Raw genomic sequence first — 23,572 nt, forward strand, 5'->3', positions numbered from 1 at the left:
AACATTAATAATAATGCAACAAGGACATTTTGCTGGGATTCAAACTTTCATTGTAATGTAAAGAGCCTTAAGCCAAAGATCTGATATATAACCAAGAGAGGGTTAAGTTAAATGCAGACTGTTTTATTTATTGAAACCACGTATTAAACAAACAAACTGAAGGCCGCGCATACAGACTGCAAAGTTACCAGGGGTATCGCAATCACCTTCCCTCCGGGCCCGACTTCCTCGGTAGCATGCATATGCCAGTCTATCGCAGGCTTTACTGATCCTAGCATTTTCGCCACGTTACCGCAGCAATGTTCTATGGTGGATTTAGCCTCCTGTGACTGTCTAAAGAAACGTGAACTGATCTCGGCGAAAGAGACAATCCAGTCTGGGTCATCAAACCGCTTAAAGCACAATTAAATATATACGCGCTAAAAATATTTCTTTCAAAAAGAGCTTTACAAACGAGAAACATTTTGTCCTAAGAAGCATAGTTGGCATTTTCTTTTACCGATTATTTACTTTGTTTTTCAAATAAATTTCCTCTATTTTATATATTGTTTCTAATAGACGTATGTTGAGTTTGAACTTCTTAGTGACGGCATGGCTTCCTCCACGTTAGTCTCCACTTTTCTGTAGCCACGTCTTCTGCTGTTACCATCATTTCTACCCTCTATTATGATTGCAATGATCTGCGGTAACAAAGAAAAATATGTGCAAAGATGAAATGTTCATTTCTCACGCGCGTGGGACAAAATCGATTGGGCGCTCTAACCACTGAGCTACGAGAGACTCTTGGTGAGCTGGGCCATTTACTACGTTCATAGGTGACGAGCATGTGTGTAATTCTTCTTACACATGTGTGAGAAGAACTACACAACACCTTCGATTTCAAAATGATAGGACTAAACTGAACTGGGGTGGCCCACTCATTACTTATTACAATGTCAATAATTATTCATTGATTACATAAAGATGATTCATGGGACATTCATTGGTTCGGTTTTGGGCAGAATGATTTTGGATTATCTGCTTTCTTGTTCCAATAAGACTCTCAGTTTCCAAGAGACAACTTGCACTGCACTGAGGCATCGTTTACACGGACGCGGTTATTAATCAACACGGTTTCATGACCTCGAAACCGCATCGAAAACGACACGGTTTCGAATAAACTTGCTCCAAGTCGCTCGTTAGATTCGCAGGAGACAGCTTGATACGGAAACAGAGGGCGCGCGCAGGCATGAGAAACAAAATGGCGGAGGTTTGTGGCGGAACAAGCTTGCTCCGAGCCATTCCTCGGCAAGTGTCATTTGTTTTCCTTTGCGCGCGCGTTCACAGAAATGAATCCCTCGCGATCTCTCGCGCGCGATTTTAAAGGCGATTTTACTCAAGTGGTCTTTCGCGCTTGATTTCAAAGCGACTTTATTAAGGTACCTATAGATGTAAAGAAAAAACGAGCGACTTGGGGAAAGTCTAGGCACAGGCGGGTTTTTTTTGAGACAGCTTGATACGGAAACAGACAGGAGAGAGCTTTTTTTTTATTTTTTTTTTTTTTTTTTTTTTTTCCCCCCCCCGATAAGTCTTTTTCTTTGGTATTAGTAGGGGGCGTCAGCGGCAAGTGAGGAATAAACGCCCCAAAACCCCTCAAAATCACACAAAAACAGACAAACAACAATAGGTAAGTGATCTTTATTTATATGGCTTACAGTTTATTGTAATTTAGGAACGAAAGATCTCAAATTCGTCCATTTATGGAGCATATTTTTCGATCGCTTGAGTCAAACCGACAACGACCGTTGCAAATAATTAACAAATAATTAACGAGAGAGCCTGGGCCGCCTGTGGTCTAGGTTTCGAAGTGTTTACACGAAACATATCCTACCGTTTTCCAAGTGTTTTCGAACGTGATTGTATATACAAGCAGTAGCTGCACTCTGTGTGAGGTTTGTCATGTTTACTCTTTGCGATCCAGTCAATCTGTGGCAAAACACTTGACTGTTTTTAAATCGATGCGGTTTTGCCGTTTACACGACCAATGAAACCGTATCGTTTTGAAAACGCTCCACTTTTGAGAGCATTTTCAAATCGATCCAGTTTCAGTTGTGTCTCGATCGGCGCCGTGTAAACGAAAGACGTAACCGCATCAAAAGCGATGCGGTTACAAATGAAACCGCGTCCGTGTAAACAGTGCCTGAACCGCTGAAAGGCTAATGACAAAGTTCGAAAACGAATCCAAGGGAGAGAATTTTGGTTCGAATTACCTGGAGGTTCCAAAAATCGATTCCGTTAATTGTATTTCTTATTTGCCCAGTATTTTTACATCACGTTATTATTTCTTTCAGCGAAATAAAACTGGGCTAAATAACAATCGATGAGTAACTAGGCAATGAAATCAGTAACTCATCAATATCATTGATAATTGTCAACATACATATTACATACATAAAGTGTGGGGCATATTTTTGCACATAACACATATCGAAATGCGGTAACCAACCTCGTACAAGAATCAACCGGCAGCCCAACATTTCCCAAAGACTGATATTGTGGAGGAAACAAGCAGTAGGCGTAAATGGAAAAATGAATGATATCTGTCCACATTGCCATACGCCCATGCACTGCCATTTCTTCATCCCAACAAAGTTACAACGCACATAAAACAGGGTTATTTTGTGGAACTTATACGGCAAGAACAAATTGCATTTACCTTCTGCCTGTTGTGATACAGCACATAAGCAGCGAAGATCAATACTATAGAAGTCAGGAAAAAGGCCGCAAAGTGACTTGTGGTATGTTCGTACGGATCTGGTCTACGATAGACATTACTGCAAAACAAATACAACAGTCAAACATCGAGCGCACCAAATTTGCAAAAGGTTGCGTTTGAAAAATGTCAGTCAAGGCGGATAATAAACAGTCAAGGCAGTGTCGTCTCTGTTTTGAGAGAACTTATTGTTGTCGAAAGAATGATACATTGTTCAGTCACAATGATATTTTTAGGTCAGTGCACTTGCAATATTATTTTTATAATCATCATCACGTTCATATTGACTGAGTTGCTTGCTTAACATGTCTTAACATAACAAGTCCAACTAGGCTTTGAAAATTAGAGTTTAGATGAGAGGGGCTGCAGGTTGTTCGTGGATGGGGGAGGGAGATCATTCTATTAGAACTATATATGCAAAAAAACGCAACTTTCAACGTACAGTCAACTCCCTCTTAACAGACACCTACATAAGACGGACATCTGGTGTTGGTCCCGTTCCCGCCGTTTTTCAGTCATTTTACTGTAACTAAACTCCCTATAAGACGTACATCTCTCTAAGACGAACAGTTGGAGCCGGTCCTGACGGTGACCGTGTAAGAACCGTTTTAGAGAGAGTTGACTCTATAACATTGTCTTAGGCTACAATTGCCTTATGAAATCCTACGACAATCATATAATATTTTCTGCGCCACACGCCAAAAGAACTACAATCGTCAGCAAGTTCCAGGTTTAACTTAGTCTAGGAAACAATTTGTTTTGTAGACAAATTGTAAACTTGTTGAAGGTCACAAAGTTGTTCCATCTAAATCGACCCTAACTCCCACCTCAACTTTTATCTACATGATACAATAAATATAAACACGCGAACAATAAACATTACCTATTCTGTTCCCAGGCTGGTTTACCATTCTCTTCACCTTCAACTAAAGATGGTTCATTATCATTTCCGTCACCAGTGCCTTCATTTTCTCCTGCACCCAATAGGTCAATTGGTTCAGTATCAGGTCCTTGCGGAAAGAAAAAATGATGCTGTTTTGTAGTCCACACGGTAGGCTTGATAGATCTAAAAACTCCAGTCCCTGATTTTTCCCTACCCCCGCTCTACACAGGGTTTGAACCCAGGCGCAAGAAGAGATAGATTGAGAGTTAAATTGCATGCGCATGCGCCAGTTTTCCCCCAAATTGTTTTCACTAGTGAAAAAAATCGTATCGGGCTTGTGATTGGTCACACGATTTTTTTTTCACTATTGACGAAAATCGTATGACCAGTAGGGTTGCTTCTCATCAAAGAGAGGCGATTTTTATTTAAAGCTTTTGTAATGAGTAAATCTCAGTACTTATATAAAATAGATTTATGTGCATTTTGAGACGTTTTGAGGCCATTTGGGTGAATTTCAAACATAGGCCTAATTAATTCCTATTTGCCTTTTTTCCATTTTTTTCCTGTGATAACGTTATTGCAATTGGGTGTATACAGTCAACTCTCTCTTAACGGACACCTCTATAAGACGGACACCTCCATAAGACGGACACCTGGTGTTGGTCCCGTCCCTGCCGTTTTTCTGCCATTTTACTGTAGCTAAACTCCCTATAAGACGGACACCTCTCTAAGACGGACAGTTGGAGCCGGTCCCGACGGTGTCCGTTTTAGAGAGAGTTGACTGTATACGAAAACTGCAGAGTGAGATGCATTTTTTTCTCGCCAGTATACCAACCTTCTGATATTTTTGTTTTAATCGTACCTGGACTGGTTGATGTTGATGTTGTTTTTGTAGACGTTGTGGATTCCTCTTTCTCGGTTGTCGTTTGTGTGGTTGGTAAATCTTGTTCAACCTTTGACGTTGTCGAAGGTGTGGTTGCTTTCGTCCCAGACGTCGTTTGTGTGGTTGGTGGAGATTGTTTAACTGTTAACCTTGTCGGAGATTCGGTTTCTTTTTCCTTAGTCGTTGTCTGAGTGTTATCTGTTGCCTTTGTCGGAGGTTTTGTTTCTGTTCTTTTGGTCGTCGTTTCTGTGGTTGTTGGAACTTGTTTAACAGTTGGCTTCGTTGGCGAGTGGTTTTCTTTTCTCACAGTCGCTGATTGTGTAATTTTTAAAACTGTTGTGCGTCCGTTCGTTTGCGCACTCCCTGTTGCTACACTCTGCAGGGTTGGTGGCACACTGCCAGTCTGCTGTGAGGCTGGCTCATTTGATGCACTGTTATTAAGAACCGACGAGTTCGTATCTCTGTTGATTAATAAAAGAAAGAAAGCTCAAAACAAATTGCAGTGGTGGTTATTCCTGACAGCGACAAAAAAGCACAATAAAGCTGTTGCAGATCAGCTTTTGTTTACATGGAACCGTTTGAACCGATCCGGACCGATTCCTCTAGACCACTCGGAAAGGAACTCAATTTTCAGTTTTCATTTCCCATGTTTAAGGCAATTATAAAGGACGTCGTATTAACTGGCGAGGATAAAAACACACAGAAAAAACAGTTTGAGGAGTTCCAAAGGTGGTTTAAACCGTACCAACAAGGAGGCCGGATTAAAAGGGTTATCAGAAAGTGGCATTGACGATCGAAGTGGTCGTGGAGTAGCGTATTAGCATTTACACTGTAATGTCTGCAGGGGCATTTCACTACTCCACCCCCGTCACCTTCAAAACAAGACTCGACCAAGTCCAAGTAAGATAAAAATGTGTATTCGTCAGTTTTCCACGTTTTAAAAATAGCGTCACGAATTCTATAATTTTACGTAATATGACTTATTTACAGCGCTTTCTATTAGTCAGAACTGGCCGGCCGGTCCGGTGGTTTTCAATGACGGAGAAATGGGCCTTTGCCACGAGATTTTCCCACAAATCCACCACAACAGTTTATAATATGTAAGCACTGACTGATTTGACAGGACAAATCTGACTATCACCAGGGCGTTAGGAGACAGGGCGTCGAAACGAGCGGGTTCGAGCGGAAAAGCCTTGATGCAGAAGCCTGGGTACCAGTTATAAATTTTTTAGGGTTTTCCCTTTCCCTGACCAATATGGCGGACGCCGATTTCGATATAAAATTACATGCCCATAGACGTAACAGAAGATTTTCACGATAAATCATTAACAGAAGAATCTGAGGAAAAGGACGGGGAAGATGCGAGGTTTGAACATGCAGAGGAAGGAGAATTTGTCTTCTTAAAACGAGTTGTCGCGGATAGCGGACAGCGACTGTAATATTGAGGGTGCAATCATTGCGGGAAAAATTTTATCCTCTTTGAACGGTCAACAAGCAAAAGTAATGCCGTTTCTATCTTCCTATGAAAAACATGTATTTCACAGGTTGCAAATTTTGCAAACCTGTGAACAGGGCGCTTTTAACAAGGTCCTGTGAAAATTTGTAACTTATTTACTCAATCATGCTAAAGTTCTGGCATGTCAACTTGGAAGTTTGCATTCTGACCCTTTTTTTATTACGATCGATCACTTCAGTAATTCTTATGCACAATATTAATACATATTTCTACTCAAAATTGCTAAATCTATTTCAAAATCGCGAAATCCCCTCTATTTCAAAATCGCGAAATTTCCTTAACCAAATAGCGAGCCAAGAGCGGAAAAGCGGACTAGTACCAGTCCCTCTCCGCATCAAGGCTGTAGCAGAGAGCTTGTATGCCCGTTTCACCGCCCTCTGACGCCCTGTTCTCGAATATACCGGTCTGACCGGCCGATTCTGACTAATACAAAGCGCCCGTTAGCTAACTACCATATTTTTTTAGAACATACTGTGCTGGATTGAGAATCACCGTCACATTGCTGATTGCGGATCCCGCCAAATGACCTGTGAATAATTATCAATATATATAATAAAAATAAAAAAACGGTGCGGATGTCGCTGATTTAAAGTAAATTTAAAATTCGGAGCTTACTTGTTTGTTTAAATTGAAAGAAGGCATTAAAAACATCAGCATTCTTATAACTGCCGGAAATAAGAACTTTGGCCATAGCTTCACACTCATGTCTGATTAATTTTCATATGCCAAAAGCATAAAAAAATATTTCTTGACAAGAGATCTGATATTGTCGTATATATTCTTCCACCCTGTTTTTTCGCGAAGTTTCAAACCGTTTTGCTTAGATCTGTGGATGAGAGACACGGCTTTTCTTCATGCTCCTCCTAAATATTTTTAATCCCATTCCTGACTATAACGGAGGAAAGAGTGGGTTTTGTTACATGACCTGTATAAGTTGCAATTTGTGTCTGAGCTAGGCAGTTTCTTTTTTAAACTATTTTCTAAGATATTGAAGTAATGACCAGTTGACTACGTGAAGATACATAAAAACCGATTAGTTAATCAAACAAAATAACATGTGTTGCTTTTAAATTCGTTGCACTTCTCTACAAATGAATAACAGGATATTACGAACATAATTATATTGGATATATCTGATAGTCCTTAAAAAGGAACTGGTGCTCATGAAAAAACTGGTCTTTTTGAAACATTTCCAGCCACAAAATACTGTAGTTCTGCTGCTAGCCGGCAGTAAGAAGTTCCTCTGAATTATAATGTGGACGGTGTTTTTTCCACACTTCAAGAAAGATCGCTTCACTTTACAATTATACGCTGACGAGTTGTGAATAATGTCGTGCTTTTAAGGCCATTTATGTTTTAGAACACATGATTTGGTGTACCGGTGTCGCAATGTCAAGATCGTTTTGCACGGTAGAAATATCGAATATTTGGTGTCGAGTATCGGCCCATCCTTATCAGGACAATCACCACTCAAAGGAACAAGATCGCTTTGCACTGTAGAAATATCCGTGTATTGAATATTTGGTATTGAGTATCGGCCTATCCATCAGAAGAATCGCGACAAAAAGAAAAAAACGCGACCGAACACACGAATCACATGTGAATCGGCTTAGCCGGAGTAACAAGGCCTTATCATAAAAACTCCAAGAAAGCGGAGATGGCCCTGGGGACGAGGTGGTCCAAACTCGAGTGACGTCAGGGTAGGTTGCGTGACAGGTGTATTAGACAAAATGTTGTTTACATTATCAATTTCCAAAATCAATAATTTTGGAGTAATGTTGGAGCCAATGGCCTTACAAAGCATTGGAATTTTATGTTTAAAGCAATAAAATGCAATATAAAAAGCGAAACAGCAATGTGTCTACCAGAAGTGATCGTGTAATGTCTAAAAATGGCAGAACGTGAGCAACTGAAAGTCTTTTGTACGTACCAGAGGTACCGCACTATGTGAACTTGTTATAACGTATTAAACATTATGACAAACCTGTTATGCAAGTAGATCAGAGCATGGCCAGTTATTTCTTCAATGTTAGCCCTGACTGAATGAAGTATCACAACAACTGAACATACCTAAAGTGTTATTCTCATTCTCCAAGCTTTTCTCAATCGACGCGGATGAGGACGCGTTGCTTAGACAGAAAGCAACCAACATTGCTAGGCAAATTTTCGGGTTCATCCTCAAAAAAATCTTGATGAAACTCCTCTTCAGCGATCAGACTAAATAACCGTATAAATCGATCGTGCTTGAGAAAGACAATAATCTTTTTAAATACTACCGTAGTTTTCATGCACACAACCTGGAAATCGAAACCACTTGCGCAATCGCGTATCACGAGTTCGTGCTCGATTGCGAGCCTCGCGCCCTGAAGGCCCTGGGTACCAGATGGTTTCATATCCCGTCCCGTTCTCATGCAAACCCGCTGAAGGCGATGCGGCTCTGGGAACAACAGTGGTTTGAACGAAAACTTCACGACCTTGTGCTGAACCATTCGTCAAAACAGACTTCAGAGTACCTCGTTCCTATGGTTTTGACAAAACCTGCCATCTTGCCGTTTGAATGGTCAGCAACATAGTAACGTCACATTGTTTACTCACCACAGAAAATGACGCCGGACTGCAGACCCAGCAGTTTTGTCAACTCTGGTTCGTATCATTTTGCTTCAAACTTCCCCGATTCTTATGCTTTTTTACTTCACGCGCCGTTATCAAACAAGAAAGCAACATGTCCGGGTTTTTTTCTCGATCGCTGATTGGACTGGATGATGAGAAGAACAGTCAGTCAAGGGAAGAATGGAATCGGGCGCAAGTTCAAAACATAACTCCATGATCTAGACTTTGCTGACGATACATGATATATAACATTGCTGTACTCCACCAAGAAGCCAGCAGATGCAGGAAAAAACATCAAGACTACAGGAGGTGGCAGGAACAGTAAAATTTTAGATAACTGGACGAAAGACCAAGGTAATGATGATAAATGCCAAGAGATAAGACAAGATCAAAGATGATGGGCAAAACATCGAGGAAGTGACCGGAAATTGTGTGATTATATTTTAATCGGACGTGACACGAGGGTTTGAACGGGGTGTAAAACGAGAGGCAAGAGAAGGAATTAACCTGGATTTGTCAATACATGAGTTTAGTGTACTCTAGCATTTCCGTACATTTGTAGTGCGGTTGGACAGGGAATTTGTGAGTGAAGATACTGCGAGAGGCCACAGTAATTACGACGAGTGATGGAAGGAACTGAGACAAAAGGAAACATGAGCGACCACGAAGGAACCGCGGCACAAGGTCATGACGAGGGCGAACAACGAGTGAGATAGAGAAAGAGATTAACTAGAAGAAACAGACGACTCAATTCAACTCAAGGATTACACAGAAATGAAAATTGTTACCAGAAGAAAATCATCAACAAATTGTCGGACCTTATTTCACACACTGACGAATTAAAAATAGACGGCGGCGCTTCATCACGTAGGCCAGACAATGAAAAGAGTACGTTAAATCAAGTTACGTTACCTAAATTTCAGAGGAGAAAGTCTGTCGAAAACCCTCAGGAAAAGAGAGGAGGAAATCGTTGAAATCGACGAAGAAATCAAACAACGGCGATCACAATCGAACCGAAAACAGCAAGAAGAGCAGAGAACTTAACACAAAACAGGAAAAACATGAGCGCAGAATATGAAAGGGAAAACTCGAGGCAGAGTTAGAGATGACGCACAAAAAGCTGGAACTTGAGGAAAATGCCCGTTCTACAACAGCGAAACTGCCAACGTTAAAGATTACGACAGACTGGGTACGGTTCTCAAACATGTTCGAGGAATTATTTAGTGAGCCCTAAGGTCAGAGAAAGCATTGCAAACTTAAAGCCTAGAGAAATGGGATACCATGTACTGCATGAAGCCTAAGAGAGGCAACAGAGCGAATACGGTCAGAGACGAAACGACACGGCTCACTTGGACGACATCGTAAACCTTTCCGTGGTGAAAGGGACAAACTATGCAAAGATATTTGAGTTTTATGAACAAAGTAAGGAAATATTTCGATGCGTTGCTAACGCTGGGGACAGCTGACAAGCTGACATGCTCCGTGGTTTCGTCATCACAACCCTAAACAAACTCCCACATGTAAAACCGGATCTCGAGCGTACAGAGGATGGCTTGAAAAGGTGGCTGAAAGACACAAAACAGAAAAGCGACCTGGGGATTCTCGCAAACGCCTTCTGATCCGTAAAAAACTCTGGCGATCGTGACAAAAACGAGAAGCACTGGTTTACCAAGGAAGGCGGAGCAAAGGACACAGTCGATTCACAAAGAAGCAAAGGAACACGACATGCATTGCAAGAAGGATCGTTCGTTGGAGCGACAGTTGTACGACCTTTAACACCTTGGACACTTGCAAGAAGTTCCTTTTCGATAATCAGTTATGTTACAACTGTGGAAGAGCCGGACATCCAGTAGTCAAGAGTCGAAGTCGTGGTTGCTTCAAGTATAATGGAAGTATCACAGCAGCAATTGGGACAAGGAGAACTCCGCTGTGCGTTTACCCCAGCGGTCGAAGAACTGGCACTTCCAGCATTCATCCCGGTAAAGACATAAGGACTTACCTTGTGGACCTACTTGAACACAGGGTCGGGACGAAACTTCGATTCGTATCCAGTGAAGCGGTTAACCCTTAACCGTCATAAAACTCGTCAAATGATCACGCTGAACGGGACGAAACAAAAGTGTATAGCAGTCTTCCGTTTTGCCATGGATTCCTTGGATGGGAAAACAAGTGAGAGAATCGAAGTCACTGGAAACAAGATGGAATTCGCAACCATGGGGCAGCCAAACGCGAATGACCTAAAATTCAAATACGAACATACCCAAGAGAAGACGTTTTACGTGAAACCTGGTGACGAATACAGGATTGATGTCAGTCTAGGAGACAGCACCTACTGCAAAATCAACACAGAGAAAATATACAAAGGGAAGCCAGGAGAGTCTGCTCTGAGGGGCACAACCTTCAGCTGGGATTCATGGGGGAGATGATCACATCACTGACCAGAGCTTGTTTGTGATAGAGATGAATGATTACGAAAGATTAGACAGCTTAGACGTGCTAAAATGACCGAGGGTAGAACGATCAACTCGATGTCCTTAGGGAGTTCAGGGATGGCATAACGAGACAAAAAGATGGAACATATGAAGCGAGAGTACACTGGATTCCAGGCAACACTCTGGCAAGCACAAACGAACAAGCAAGCCGGAAGAGACTCCAACACGTAACAAGAATTGAAGTTAATCCAAAATCAGAAACTGAAGGAAGAATATGAGACGATCATCAAGGATCAACTAAGGATTGGAATCATGGAAAGGGTCCCAAACAAGCAAGCGGAGAGCTTTATAAGCCTGTTGTCTAAGAGACAACGCCAAAACTACCAAAGAGAAAGTGGTTTTTGATGCCAGCGCCAAAACCGCACCACCAAGCGAGTAGTGAGAACGATTGCATGAATACAGGCCCTCCCTTGCAACCCCTCCTGTGGAACAATCTCATAAGGGCAACGTTTGTCGCCATACCTGTTACTGGAAGACATTGAAAAGGCATTCCTTAAATCAGCTTAACGGAAGAAAATAGAGATACTTTTCGGTTCTTGTTCAATGGCAAAGAAAAATATTTTAGTTTCCAATGGTTTCATTTGGAGCTGAAGTTATGCCTGTCATGCTAGCCGGTTTATCGCACCACTATGACTGCCAACCGGAGGAACTCGGAGACGTGGTGTAGACAATCTGATGAAGACAGGACACAATGTACGAAGCTTGGAGAAGTTCAAGGGCTTAGTAGATGCAAAGTTTCCGGTTCATAAATGGGAGTCCAACGTCATTGCTCTTGAAAGTGATAACATGCCTAATCCAGGAAAGATACTGGGACACAGCTGGGTGGTAATGTAGGTGCCAGAATCTCGTAACGAAACTCCACTGACGAAGGGGAACATACTTAGTAGTGGGAAGAGTGGAACCATATCTACAACTATGGTGGAAGAAAAACGCCTATACAGGAACGCAAGAGCTGGAATGTAGAACTTTCGCCATCCTTGGCCAAGGGCTAGAACAAGATGATGATGCAGCTACAAGATGTGTAGATTCCCAGAAGCCTGATACGAGAGAGCACAACCGTAGAAGCAGTTGACATCCACAAGTTTGCTGACGCAAGTAACTTGGCCTGTTCACTGCAGCATTCGCAATATTTCAACAAGGAACCATGAACGTAGAATCAAAGGCAAGAATATCCAAGTGGAACAAAACCTTTGCAAGGAGTTGATATGTGGTCACATCGCATTAAACCTAGCAGAGAATCTTTGTCAAGCAATGGGGGAATTAGCAGTAAGATCGGTTACATTTTGGATGGCTAGCATGGGTGCACTGTTCTGGCTCTCGAACCCAGGGAAGTCATGGAAAGTCTTTGTCGCTAACAGAGTCAGGACGATTGCTCAAGTATCAGGAGAAGTTTACATTCAATGGAAGTACTTCCCCTCTAAGATGAACTTGGCTGATTTAGGAACAAACCTTTAATAAGGTGGAATGCAGTGAGTGGTTAGTATAGAGGACCGTAATGGCTGCTCAACGTAGAATACTAGCCCGAACAGCCACAATTGGCATGTAGTGCAAAGGCTCAAGACGAAGACCTTCCTTTCAGAAAGACCACGCTTACTCTGCGGACAGGAAACTCAGTGCTGGAGCGTAAACCTTACTGGTAAAACTCTCAGAGTCACCGCATGGGCTTTAAGATTTGTACACAGCAGCTATGCCAAATTGTTTAAGGAGAAAAGAAAACATGGGCCCTTGAGTATGAAAGAAATCATGAAGGCCAGGGATCACTGGGTGAGAAGTGAGCAGGAGAAGAACCTGAATTTAGAGAAACCAGGGTGGAAATCCGTCAAGGATGAGAAGACAACCATCCAAGTGCGGATGGCAGGATCAGAATTAGACCTACCTTGAAAAGGGACTGTTAGCACGTAAGCTTGTCTGACACGTACACGAACAAATGATGCACCTAGAAACCGCCAGCACTATCGCAGCTATCAGAAAACAGTGGTTACGAGAACAAAACGTGACTGAAACATTTGCAAGGTGTTTGCCGCAAAGTCCTGTGGGGCATAGCGATGACCTGGCATGGGCACCCGAGGGTGGGAGAAACCGACCAAAGATCACTTGGAGGCGCAGTGGAGAAAGAAAGGAACGAATCAGGTTGAAAATCTTGGACTGAGGTACGAACAGTAGCAGCAGACCGAAATGAATAGAGGCGCTTTGCAGTGCTTATGTGATACTTAGGTCACAAAAGGGAAAGTTAACAGGTAACTGATAAATATAACTAGAAGACATCGATATTCGAAAACGTTAAGTATTTTAAACATTTTTACCTTTCGTCTTCAAGCAATATACCTAGTATAGATGTGGTTGAGCATTAGAGGCATTCTTGTCCCAGAGCCGCTTGTCTCTCCTAGCCGGCTGAGCCTGGGGCACGAGAAACAAGTGGCTCTGGGGACACATGGTTTGTTTGAGTAGACCTTCAACAAAGAGGATTTTAATCTGGACAGTTCAATCAACCATAGTAAAATCCCCACAACATTGGGATTTTAAAACGGTTTATTTGATTCGCTGAATTTAAATTTCCTTTGTTAAAGATCTAGCCAATCAAATCACGTGCCCCAGAGCCATTGGTTTCTCGTGCTCCAGGCTCAGCCGGCTAAGAGGGACAAAGCGGCTCTCGAGACGAGAATGAATTCGAGGCCACTTCAATTTTCTTGGAGATAAAAACGGGAAAATGGAAAAAGTAAAACTCGCTCTTGTAATGGGTCATACATGACTAGACAACAAGTATAAAGCACGCCGCGATTGGATTTATTGATAAACAAATGATAGCGAAACTAGCATCTCCAACGTAGCCTTCCCTTAATCTGTCACGCAACGCTCCATCCACAAAGCGTGACGAGCACTCAAGCGCATTACCAAAACGATTTGAATACAGTTAGGCATTCATAATCACTTAAAATGTTATATTGGTACAGTTCACAATGCAAGTGGGGCTTATAATGTCAGATCTCCACCGCATAGAAATCAAGGGCTGTGGGATCACAAATACTCATGTTCGGCGTCATGTTGTTTGCGCGCCTCACATTGAATCCCAGAAGGGAAATGATCATGAAGCCCGGCAAACTTTACATACTGTGGTTGAATTACGTAATCTGTTGCGTTTCTATTGGTTGGAGTCTCGCACACACGTCACAACTGAACACCGTGTTTTGTGCACTGTCATTGCCAAACAAGAGGGGGAAAACGTTGAAAATGCAACAAGGAAATTTGCTGGGATTCATAGTCATTGCCCTCCATTTACACTGGTAGCAAGTGAACTACGTTTGCCAGTTTCAGTTTGTTATGTAAAGTGCCTAAAGCCTTAGTGAAATGTAGAAGTTTTTCGTATTTATTTAAAGACGTACAAAACAAACTAGATTGCAAAGTAACTGGGTATTGCTATGCCCTTCCCTCCAGGCCTTACTTCCCTGGCAGCATGCCAGTCCATTGCAGGTTATACTGATCCTAGAATTTTCAGCAATTTTCTATGGTCAGTACGCATGGATTTAGCCTCCACTGTCTAAAGAACATGATCTTCTCGGCCAAAGAGACAACTACAAGTCTGGGTCATCATACCTCTTTAAAGCACGATCAAATATATACAAGCTAGAAATATTTCTTTCACAAAGTGCTTTATAAACGAGAAAAATTTTGTCCTTACGAGCATATTTGGCATTTTTTTACCGATTATTTACTTTGTTCTTCAAATTAATTTCCTCTATTTTATATAGTGTTTCTAATAGACGTATGTTGAGTTTGAGCTTTTTAGTGACGGCATGGCTTCCTCCACGTTAGTCTCGAGTTTTCTGTAGCCACGTCTTCTGCTGTTACCATCATTTCTACCCTCTATTATGATTGCGACAATCTACGGCAACAAAGAAATATAAATGTGTGAGGAGAACGACACGACACCTTCGATTTCAAAAAAATTAGGACAGTTAGCAATTGCTTAGGACTTGCTGTGGGTAGCATCAATGAAGTATCAATGATTAATTAATGACCACAAAAATGTGCCAACTCATTAATCTTTATAATGCCAGTGATTATTCGTTGATTGCAAAGGATGATTCATGGGAATGATTGCTCATTGATTAGTTTGTGTCTGTTTTAGGCAGAATGAAACTGGATATTTGCCCAATATTTTCACTTCAAGTTGTTTCCTTTCAATTCTGCAATAATACTGGGCTAACAGTCGATGAGTATCTAGTCGATGAAATCAGTGGCTCATCAATAACATCAATGCTCAACATTTTGTTTGCTTAGTCATTGATCATTGTCAATACTCAAAGATTAATCCAATGAGAACTCAATGATTACTCGTGGATGCCACTGATATCACCGTCATGTTGTTGTCTTGTTCGGGTCAAAACAAAGTGGAAGCCCCCACCTGTATGTAACAGTGAACTAGGTGTATTACCATGATAGGCGAGCTATTACTGGTAAAGTGTGGGGATATTATTTTTGCATGTTAAGTTTAAGACAGCATATTAAAAGGCGGTATAGGACTTTTCACTAGCCTGATGTTTCCCAATGTCTCACGTTGCGGAAGAAACAGACGACTAACAGTGGGCAAAGGCCAGCAATTGAAAATGTACCATTTCCTGTCCACATGCCCAATTCTATTTCTTTTTCCCATTGAACCAGGTGGAATTGGACAGAAAAAACCCGTTATTTGTGGAATTAATCAAGTAAGAACAGATGGCACTTACCTTTTGCCTTTTGTGATACACCACATAAGCAGCGAAGACCATTACGATAGCAGTCAGGAAAAAGGCTGCAAAGTGACTTGAAGTATGTTCGTATGGATCTGGTCCACGATAGACAGTACTGAAATAACAAATACACCAGTCAAACACCGAGCCCACCAAATTTAAAAATTAAAGGTGGTGGTTAAAAAAGATATCAGTAAAGGCAGACAATAAACAGTCCAGGAAGCGTAAACTCTTTTTGCGAGTACAATGTAGTTATTGTGACTGAAAAATGATATACATGTACTGTCCGGTCATGAAAAATAAGTTATTTTAGACAATGTTGTTGTTATCATCACAGACCCTTGGTAGTGTTAATTATGCAATGAGATATTAACAATGAGTTACTTGCAAAACATAACAACTCTTACTTGGCTTTGAAAATTAGAGTTGAGAGGTTGTGGTGAAGGTGGATGGGGATGGGAGATCATTCCACTTAGTTCATGTATGTTATGGAACAATAAACCCACAACTTTCAACATTACATGTATAACATTGTCTGGTGCTACAATTGTCATATAAAACCACATTAAAACCATATAATATTTTGCCAAAAACTACATATGTTTATGTTATACCATCAGCAAATTGAAGGTTTGACTTTCTCAAAACAATTCCGTCTAAATGATACCATTGGAATATATATTACATTAACACATGGAACAATAAACACTACCTTTCCTGTCCCCAGGCTGATTCACCATTCCCTTCCCCTTGTTCGCCTTCATATAAAGATGGTTCATATTTGGTATCACGTCCTTTATCTTCCGCTTCAGGTGAAGATGGTTTTGCATCTTGTCCTTCCGCTTTAGGTGAAGACGGTTTTGCATCTTGTCCTTTAGCTTCCGCTTCAGGTGAAGATGGTTTTGCATCTTGTCCTTTATCTTCCGCTTCAGGTGAAGTTGCTTTTGCATCTTGTCCTTTATCTTCCGCTTCAGGTGAAGATGGTTTTGCATCTTGTCCTTTATCTTCCGCTTCAGGTGAAGATGGTTTTGCATCTTGTCCTTTACCTTCCGCTTTAGGTGAAGACGGTTTTGCATCTTGTCCTTTAGCTTCCGCTTCAGGTGAAGATGGTTTTGCATCTTGTCCTTTATCTTCCGCTTCAGGTGAAGTTGCTTTTGCATCTTGTCCTTTGTCTTCCGCTTCAGGTAAAGATGGTTTTGCATCTTGTCCTTTATCTTCCGCTTCAGGTGAAGATGGTTTTGTATCTTGTCCTTTATCTTCCGCTTCAGGTGAAGTTGCTTTTGCATCTTGTCCTTTGTCTTCCGCTTCAGGTGAAGATGGCTTTGCATCTTGTCCTTTATCTTCCGCTTCAGGTGAAGATGGTTTTGCATCTTGTCCTTTATTGCCCTCTTCAGGTGAAGTTGCTTTTGCATCTTGTCCTTTATTGTCCGCTTCAGGTGAAGATGGTTTTGCATCTTGTCCTTTATTGTCCGCTTCTGGTGAAGTTGCTTTTGCATCTTGTCCTTTATCTTCCGCTTCAGGTGAAGATGGTTTTGCATCTTGTCCTTTATTGTCCGCTTCAGGTGAAGATGGTTTTGCATCTTGTCCTTTATTGTCCGCTTCTGGTGAAGTTGCTTTTGCATCTTGTCCTTTATCTTCCGCTTCAGGTGAAGATGGTTTTGCATCTTGTCCTTTATTGTCCGCTTCAGGTGAAGATGGTTTTGCATCCTGTCCTTTATTGTCCGCTTCTGGTGAAGTTGCTTTTGCATCTTGTCCTTTATTGTCCGCTTCAGGTGAAGATGGTTTTGCATCTTGTTCTTTATTGTCCGCTTCAGGTGAAGTAGCTTTTGCATCTTGTCCTTTATTGTCCGCTTCAGGTGAAGTTGCTTTTGCATCTTGTCCTTTATTGTCCGCTTCAGGTGAAGATGGTTTTGCATCTTGTCCTTTATTGTCCGCTTCAGGTGAAGTTGCTTTTGCATCTTGTCCTTTTTTGTCCGCTATAGGTGAAGATGGTTTTGCATCTTGTCCTTTATTGTCCGCTTCAGGTGAAGATGGTTTTGCATCTTGTTCTTTATTGTCCGCTTCAGGTGAAGTAGCTTTTGCATCTTGTCCTTTATTGTCCGCTTCAGGTGAAGTTGCTTTTGCATCTTGTCCTTTATTGTCCGCTTCAGGTGAAGATGGTTTTGCATCTTGTCCTTTATTGTCCGCTTCAGGTGAAGTTGCTTTTGCATCTTGTCCTTTTTTGTCCGCTATAGGTGAAGATGGTTTTGCATCTTGTCCTTTATTGTCCGCTTCTGGTGAAGTTGCTTTTGCATCTTGTCCTTTATTGTCCGCTTTAGGTGAAGATGGTTTTGCATCTTGTCTCTCATCTTCCGCTTCTGGTGAAGTTGCTTTTGCATCTTGTCCTTTATTGTCCGCTTCAGGTGAAGATGGTTTTGCATCTTGTCCTTTATTGTCCGCTTCTGGTGAAGATGGTTTTGCATCTTGTCTTTTATTGTCCGCTTCAGGTGAAGATGGTTTTGCATCTTGTCCTTTATTGTCCGCTTCTGGTGAAGTTGCTTTTGCATCTTGTCCTTTATTGTCCGCTTCAGGTGAAGATGGTTTTGCATCTTGTCCTTTATTGTCCGCTTCTGGTGAAGATGGTTTTGCATCTTGTCCTTTATTGTCCGCTTCTGGTGAAGTTGCTTTTGCATCTTGTCCTTTATTGTCCGCTTCTGGTGAAGTTGCTTTTGCATCTTGTCCTTTATTGTCCGCTTCAGGTGAAGATGGTTTTGCATCTTGTCCTTTATTGTCCGCTTCAGGTGAAGATGGTTTTGCATCTTGTCCTTTATTGTCCGCTTCAGGTGAAGTTGCTTTTGCATCTTGTCCTTTATTGTCCGCTTTAGGTGAAGATGGTTTTGCATCTTGTCTCTCATCTTCCGCTTCTGGTGAAGTTGCTTTTGCATCTTGTCCTTTATTGTCCGCTTCAGGTGAAGATGGTTTTGCATCTTGTCCTTTATTGTCCGCTTCAGGTGAAGATGGTTTTGCATCTTGTCCTTTATTGTCCGCTTCAGGTGAAGTTGCTTTTGCATCTTGTCCTTTATTGTCCGCTTCAGGTGAAGATGGTTTTGCATCTTGTCCTTTATTGTCCGCTTCAGGTGAAGTTGCTTTTGCATCTTGTCCTTTATTGTCCGCTTTAGGTGAAGATGGTTTTGCATCTTGTCTCTCATCTTCCGCTTCTGGTGAAGTTGCTTTTGCATCTTGTCCTTTATTGTCCGCTTCTGGTGAAGATGGTTTTGCATCTTGTCTTTTATTGTCCGCTTCAGGTGAAGATGGTTTTGCATCTTGTCCTTTATTGTCCGCTTCTGGTGAAGTTGCTTTTGCATCTTGTCCTTTATTGTCCGCTTCAGGTGAAGATGGTTTTGCATCTTGTCCTTTATTGTCCGCTTCTGGTGAAGATGGTTTTGCATCTTGTCCTTTATTGTCCGCTTCTGGTGAAGTTGCTTTTGCATCTTGTCCTTTATTGTCCGCTTCTGGTGAAGTTGCTTTTGCATCTTGTCCTTTATCTTCCGCTTCAGGTGAAGATGGTTTTGCATCTTGTCCTTTATCTTCCGCTTCAGGTGAAGATGGTTTTGCATCTTGTCCTAAGCATAACGACATAAGGAAAGAACTGAACTTTTTCTTTCTGTCATTATGTCCATGTCGTTATGTCATTATGTCGCTAGTGTGAACCAGGCCTAAGGCTTTACAACGATACTAACATTCCTTTAATAATTTTAAAGTCCAAAACTTGAAGCATTAATACTTTCATCCTTAATTCGGTTTGATCCCTAGTTAACGTGACTAAACAAAGTTTCCATATGCTGTTTGAATTTAATGCTGTGCGTCTGCAAATAAACAAAAAGTTGCCCTTGGGGAGTTTTTTTGTCTTACCAAAAACACACGGTTACTAAAGAAACACCGATTAGAATTTTAAGAAATGTACCTGAGAAAACAAGAAGTAGCTCAGTGCATGGTTAGAGTATCCGACAAGTGTAAGGAAGGTCATGGTTTCAAATCCCAACTGTGAACTCATAATTTTTTCCGAGTTCTTCTCTCCACACACTTTATAATGATTATCATTTTATTTACATTGTACATGTTACAGTCTTTCAACAAAGGTCCAAACATGCTCTTAAAATGGAGAAACATCTGAATACCACCAATTACATGTTCGTGTATAATACAAGACTACACTGCAAAATACTATTTTTTCTCTTGAGAGTATGTCCTTGGAACTACATTGTAAAGTACACGTACGTCACCATTTTTTTCTAGCCCTATCCCCCACCCGGGGGCAAGGAACTAAGAAGAGATAAGCAAACATTTGGTTCAACCTGAATATGTCTTATCACGGTTTTCAGCGCCATCCTTTGACGAGTAGGCAAAGCGACTAGAAATTACAGTGTTTGTATGGGAATCCGAGGGCAAATATCTTTTACAAAAATCGAATTCTGGACAAATTATAAAGTTAAGATACTTGGCAAAAGTTTTTTTCGCTAAGCTTGAAGGATGTAGCTGGGCTAGAAAGCCTTCTGTTACGTTTTTAATTTCCCATACATGTACATTTGTCAAAAATGTTTCCCGTGAACGGCGTCAATTTGCAGGGAAGAAAGTAGTACTTGGCGACCACGGTTGGATTGGTTGTTACCGGAGGTATTAAAGGTACCAAAGAAAGTTCTGTGGAATTAGACAATGTGGGCAGCGTTTTCCAAATGTACATCGAGGAGTTTTGAATACTGTCGCAATGTCGATACAAGTCCTTCGTTACTTGTTATTTCCTTTTCTTTACGGTCAGGTTGTTTGAACGCCGTGTTGCTTGTTTGGACTTTGGAATTAATCATGACAAGGCCTCATTGTCCGAACTCGAGTAGACGTCACGGCAGGTTGCGTGACGGGTGGAAAGGGTATAATGTTTACATCATCAATATTTAAAATCAATTAAGTTGGCCAAAAGTTGAAGCTAATGGCCTTGCAAAGCATTAGGAATTTATATTTAAGGGCAATCTAATGCAATCTTTTAGCGAAACTGCATTGTGTCTTTCTTAAAAGGAGCAGCGTACCAAAAGTGATCGTGTATTGTGCCAAAAATGGAAAAACGTGAGCGCCGTGAACCAAAACTCTTTAAACTACATGTACTTTCCAGTGGTTCCACACTGTATGACTCGTTAGAATGTATTAAACATCATAACAAACCTGTTATGCAAATTGATCAGAGCATGGAAGTTATTTCTTCAATGTTAGCCCCGAATGAATGAAGTATCACAACAACATACCTAAAGTATCATTCTTCAAGCTTCTCCGAATCGACGATGAGGACGCGTTGCTTAGACACAAAGCAACCAAGATTGCTAGGCTAATTTGCGAGTTCATCTCCAATGAAATCTTGACGAGACAGCTCTTCAGAGATCTGACTAAATAACCGTACAAATCGTGGCTGAGAAAGAAACCAATCGAGGTAAATACTAGACCGTATTTTACATCCACACAACCCGGAAATCGAAACCACTCTTGCGTGTCACGAGTTCGTACGTACTTGCTCGCGAACCTCACGCCGTGAAGGCCCTGGGTACCAGATGGTTTCATATCCCGTTCCGTTCTCATGCAAGCCCCTGACAACCCCCAGTCGTCTTTTATGCGAAAATTGCAAGAAGCGAAGGATGATGGGAAGGAAGAAAGGCGAGAGTCTCCTTCGCTTCTTCTCTTCCTTCCCATGATTCCCTCCGTGTTCAGCAGTCGACTCAAAGACGGACTCAAAAGACGACTGGGGACGAGTCAGTGCAAGCCCGCAAATAGGTTCAGGCGGCTCCGAGGACGATTCGTCAAAATGGAACAGAAGGGTCGGACATCAGAGAACCTCGTTCCCACTTTCAAGGCCGCCATCTCGAAAAGGTCCACGACGTTAGGCACCAAAGAATGGCGCTGACTGCAGACCCAGCTATTGCGACAAGAGTTGTCAATACTGGCTTGTATCATTTTGTTTCAAACTTTTCCATTCCTTTTGTTGTTGTTTATTTTGTCTCAGTATGACCACTCTGGCCTGAAAATACTATTATCAATTCGCCAGACAAAAATTACTAGAAGAAAGTACCTAAATCTTTCATTATAAGTTTCTTCCTTTATAGCTAGTATGGTGTAGAGCATTCGAGACCACTTCTTAGATTTTATTGGATATAAAAATGGAAAAATTGGGAAAAATAAAGCTCGTCAATTGAGAGAGTGATCATTGACTAGACGACTGTTACCTTGTACTATTGTCAATAAAGAATCCAAAATATTTAGCGTAGGTACTTGCGGTCGACCACACACGCCCAAAAGGAACCAAAAAGGCATGTTTTGTTTGGATTTAATCGAGTAGTTTAGTTTCGCCGATAATCGCATTAGACATGATTAGTGAAGTCACGCCAGTTCTGCTGCTACCCGGATTTATGGCAATTATAAGTGTCATAAGTAAGTCAACTGAACAATGCTGGAATATTGTCGAGGACCGCGGCGGGGGATGGGCTGTGATGGTTTCCAGGGGCGGATCCAGGATTTTTTAAAGGGGGGTGACTGTTTACCAATATTTTTTTCCGGGGGGGGGGGGTGGGATTTTAGGCAGTTTGTTAAAAGTTGGAGTGCAAATGAGTTTGGATATGAGGCCCTAAGGCTCCATCCGCCTAGGGGGGTCTGAAAAGTTGAAGCCTCTTAGACGTGATTTCCGCGATTCTGAGCAGCTTTATACAGCTGTCAATTAAGTTATTAAGCCACTGTTTTTCCTTGATAATTTGGCAAAATATTCTTTCTTCAACTTACCTTGAGTTATATTTCGGAGAAAAAGTCTAGTTCTTATGAAATGAACAGTGATTGAAATTTAAAGTTGACAGGCCACGAACTCGCAGGAAAGAACAGATATGCGTTTTTTGCTCCCTGGCTCACCCACATGCGTGAAAATTTTTAGCCTTTGGCAAAGTGGCCTGGGGACAACTTTGGCGACTTTGCTTGTTTGTGAAATCACTTCAATGCGAAAAAACGGTACGAACACTCGCTAAAAATGATGTAAATAGAGAAGAAAATCATTCCAGCAAGGCTAAAACAACTCTCGAAAGTTAAGAGGAATCTAATTTTTTCAAATTATACACACATGTTTTGTTACATTAAGCCAGAAGTTCGTAAAACAGGCTGTCGAAAATCTCCTATTTCGGAAAAATGGCCTTTCTTAACTTTGAACGGCCGCCTGACTATGAAAGGTGGATGTACATTGTCTTTATTTTCTATTTTAATATGTTTATTTTCATTTTTCTGGTTTATCAAGGGGGGTGGCTAGCCACCCAATCCACCCCCCCTGGATCCGCCCCTGGTTTCAGCCCTCCCCACCACTTAACAAGAAAAATAATGTGAAGAAACTGGCTCTGGCCTTTGCACGTTTGTCATACCTAGCAAAAAATAAGCCTCCCCAGAGGTTTCAGGGAACTGAAGAGAACATAGCCATTGACTTTTTGGGAACATGGAAACAAAAGGAAAATAAAACTGGGAACACGGGAACAAAAGCATATTTTAGGGAACAGGGAACACCAAACTCGAAGAAGTACTTTTTGGGAAAACGGGAACACAAGGTTAATTGTGTTGAGAACAAGGGGACATGGACCCCCTTGGGAGACCCTCAGAAGTTGAATGCACTGGGATTACGAATGCTCATGTTCGGCGTCATGTTGTTTGCGCGCCTCACATGG

The 23,572-nt window shown here is 41.5% G+C and overlaps 3 protein-coding genes across 6 annotated transcripts in view; all 3 read right to left on the bottom strand.

The window, feature by feature from the left end:
* LOC144643853 (uncharacterized) overlaps positions 1 to 21,460 on the bottom strand; it is a 34,474-nt gene extending 13,014 nt beyond the window's left edge. For 2 of the 4 annotated variants that reach the window (XR_013568984.1, XM_078503237.1), the window contains exon 1: positions 21,137 to 21,387. Coding sequence is in view for 3 of the 4 variants with exons in the window: in XM_078503237.1 (XP_078359363.1) it covers positions 21,137 to 21,233 (97 nt within the window). In the remaining variant the exon portion in view is untranslated. Of the gene's footprint in view, positions 1 to 14,503; positions 15,017 to 15,860; positions 15,979 to 16,575; positions 17,240 to 21,136 lie in introns of those variants that run through there. The other 2 variants (XM_078503239.1, XM_078503238.1) reach the window with 2 other exon arrangements.
* LOC144643859 (uncharacterized) lies at positions 103 to 8,338 on the bottom strand. Its single transcript, XM_078503244.1, has 6 exons — positions 8,105 to 8,338; positions 6,507 to 6,561; positions 4,498 to 4,979; positions 3,636 to 3,762; positions 2,696 to 2,813; positions 103 to 680 (listed from the first exon to the last, which is right to left on the bottom strand). Exons 1-6 carry the CDS (start codon positions 8,208 to 8,210, stop codon positions 552 to 554), a joined length of 1,017 nt encoding a protein of 338 aa, XP_078359370.1. The 5' UTR covers positions 8,211 to 8,338; the 3' UTR covers positions 103 to 551.
* On the bottom strand, positions 17,284 to 19,481 carry LOC144638455 (uncharacterized). Its single transcript, XM_078497655.1, has 3 exons — positions 17,478 to 19,481; positions 17,352 to 17,419; positions 17,284 to 17,293 (listed from the first exon to the last, which is right to left on the bottom strand). The coding sequence occupies exons 1-3, from the start codon at positions 19,479 to 19,481 to the stop codon at positions 17,284 to 17,286; spliced, it is 2,082 nt and encodes a 693-aa protein (XP_078353781.1).
* Positions 21,461 to 23,572: the final 2,112 nt, after the last annotated feature.

This window comes from Oculina patagonica, chromosome 2, assembly GCF_052425735.1.
Source record: "Oculina patagonica isolate OP01 chromosome 2, crgOcupat, whole genome shotgun sequence".
Lineage (NCBI taxonomy): Eukaryota > Metazoa > Cnidaria > Anthozoa > Scleractinia > Oculinidae > Oculina > Oculina patagonica.

Bases quoted from the DNA above. Each gene is read 5' to 3' on its own strand.
- LOC144643859 (XM_078503244.1), bottom strand. From the start codon at position 8,210: ATGAACCCGAAAATTTGCCTAGCAATGTTGGTTGCTTTCTGTCTAAGC. The intron at 4,980-6,506 runs GTATGTTCTAAA...ATTAATCAACAG, and splicing joins GTGATTCTCAATCCAGCACA to AGATACGAACTCGTCGGTTC. The intron at 681-2,695 runs GTAAATGCAATT...TTGTTACCGCAG, and splicing joins TGTATCACAACAGGCAGAAG to ATCATTGCAATCATAATAGA.
- LOC144638455 (XM_078497655.1), bottom strand. From the start codon at position 19,481: ATGTCGTTATGCTTAGGACAAGATGCAAAACCATCTTCACCTGAAGCG. The intron at 17,420-17,477 runs GCAACTTCACCA...CTTCACCTGAAG, and splicing joins ATAAAGGACAAGATGCAAAA to CGGACAATAAAGGACAAGAT.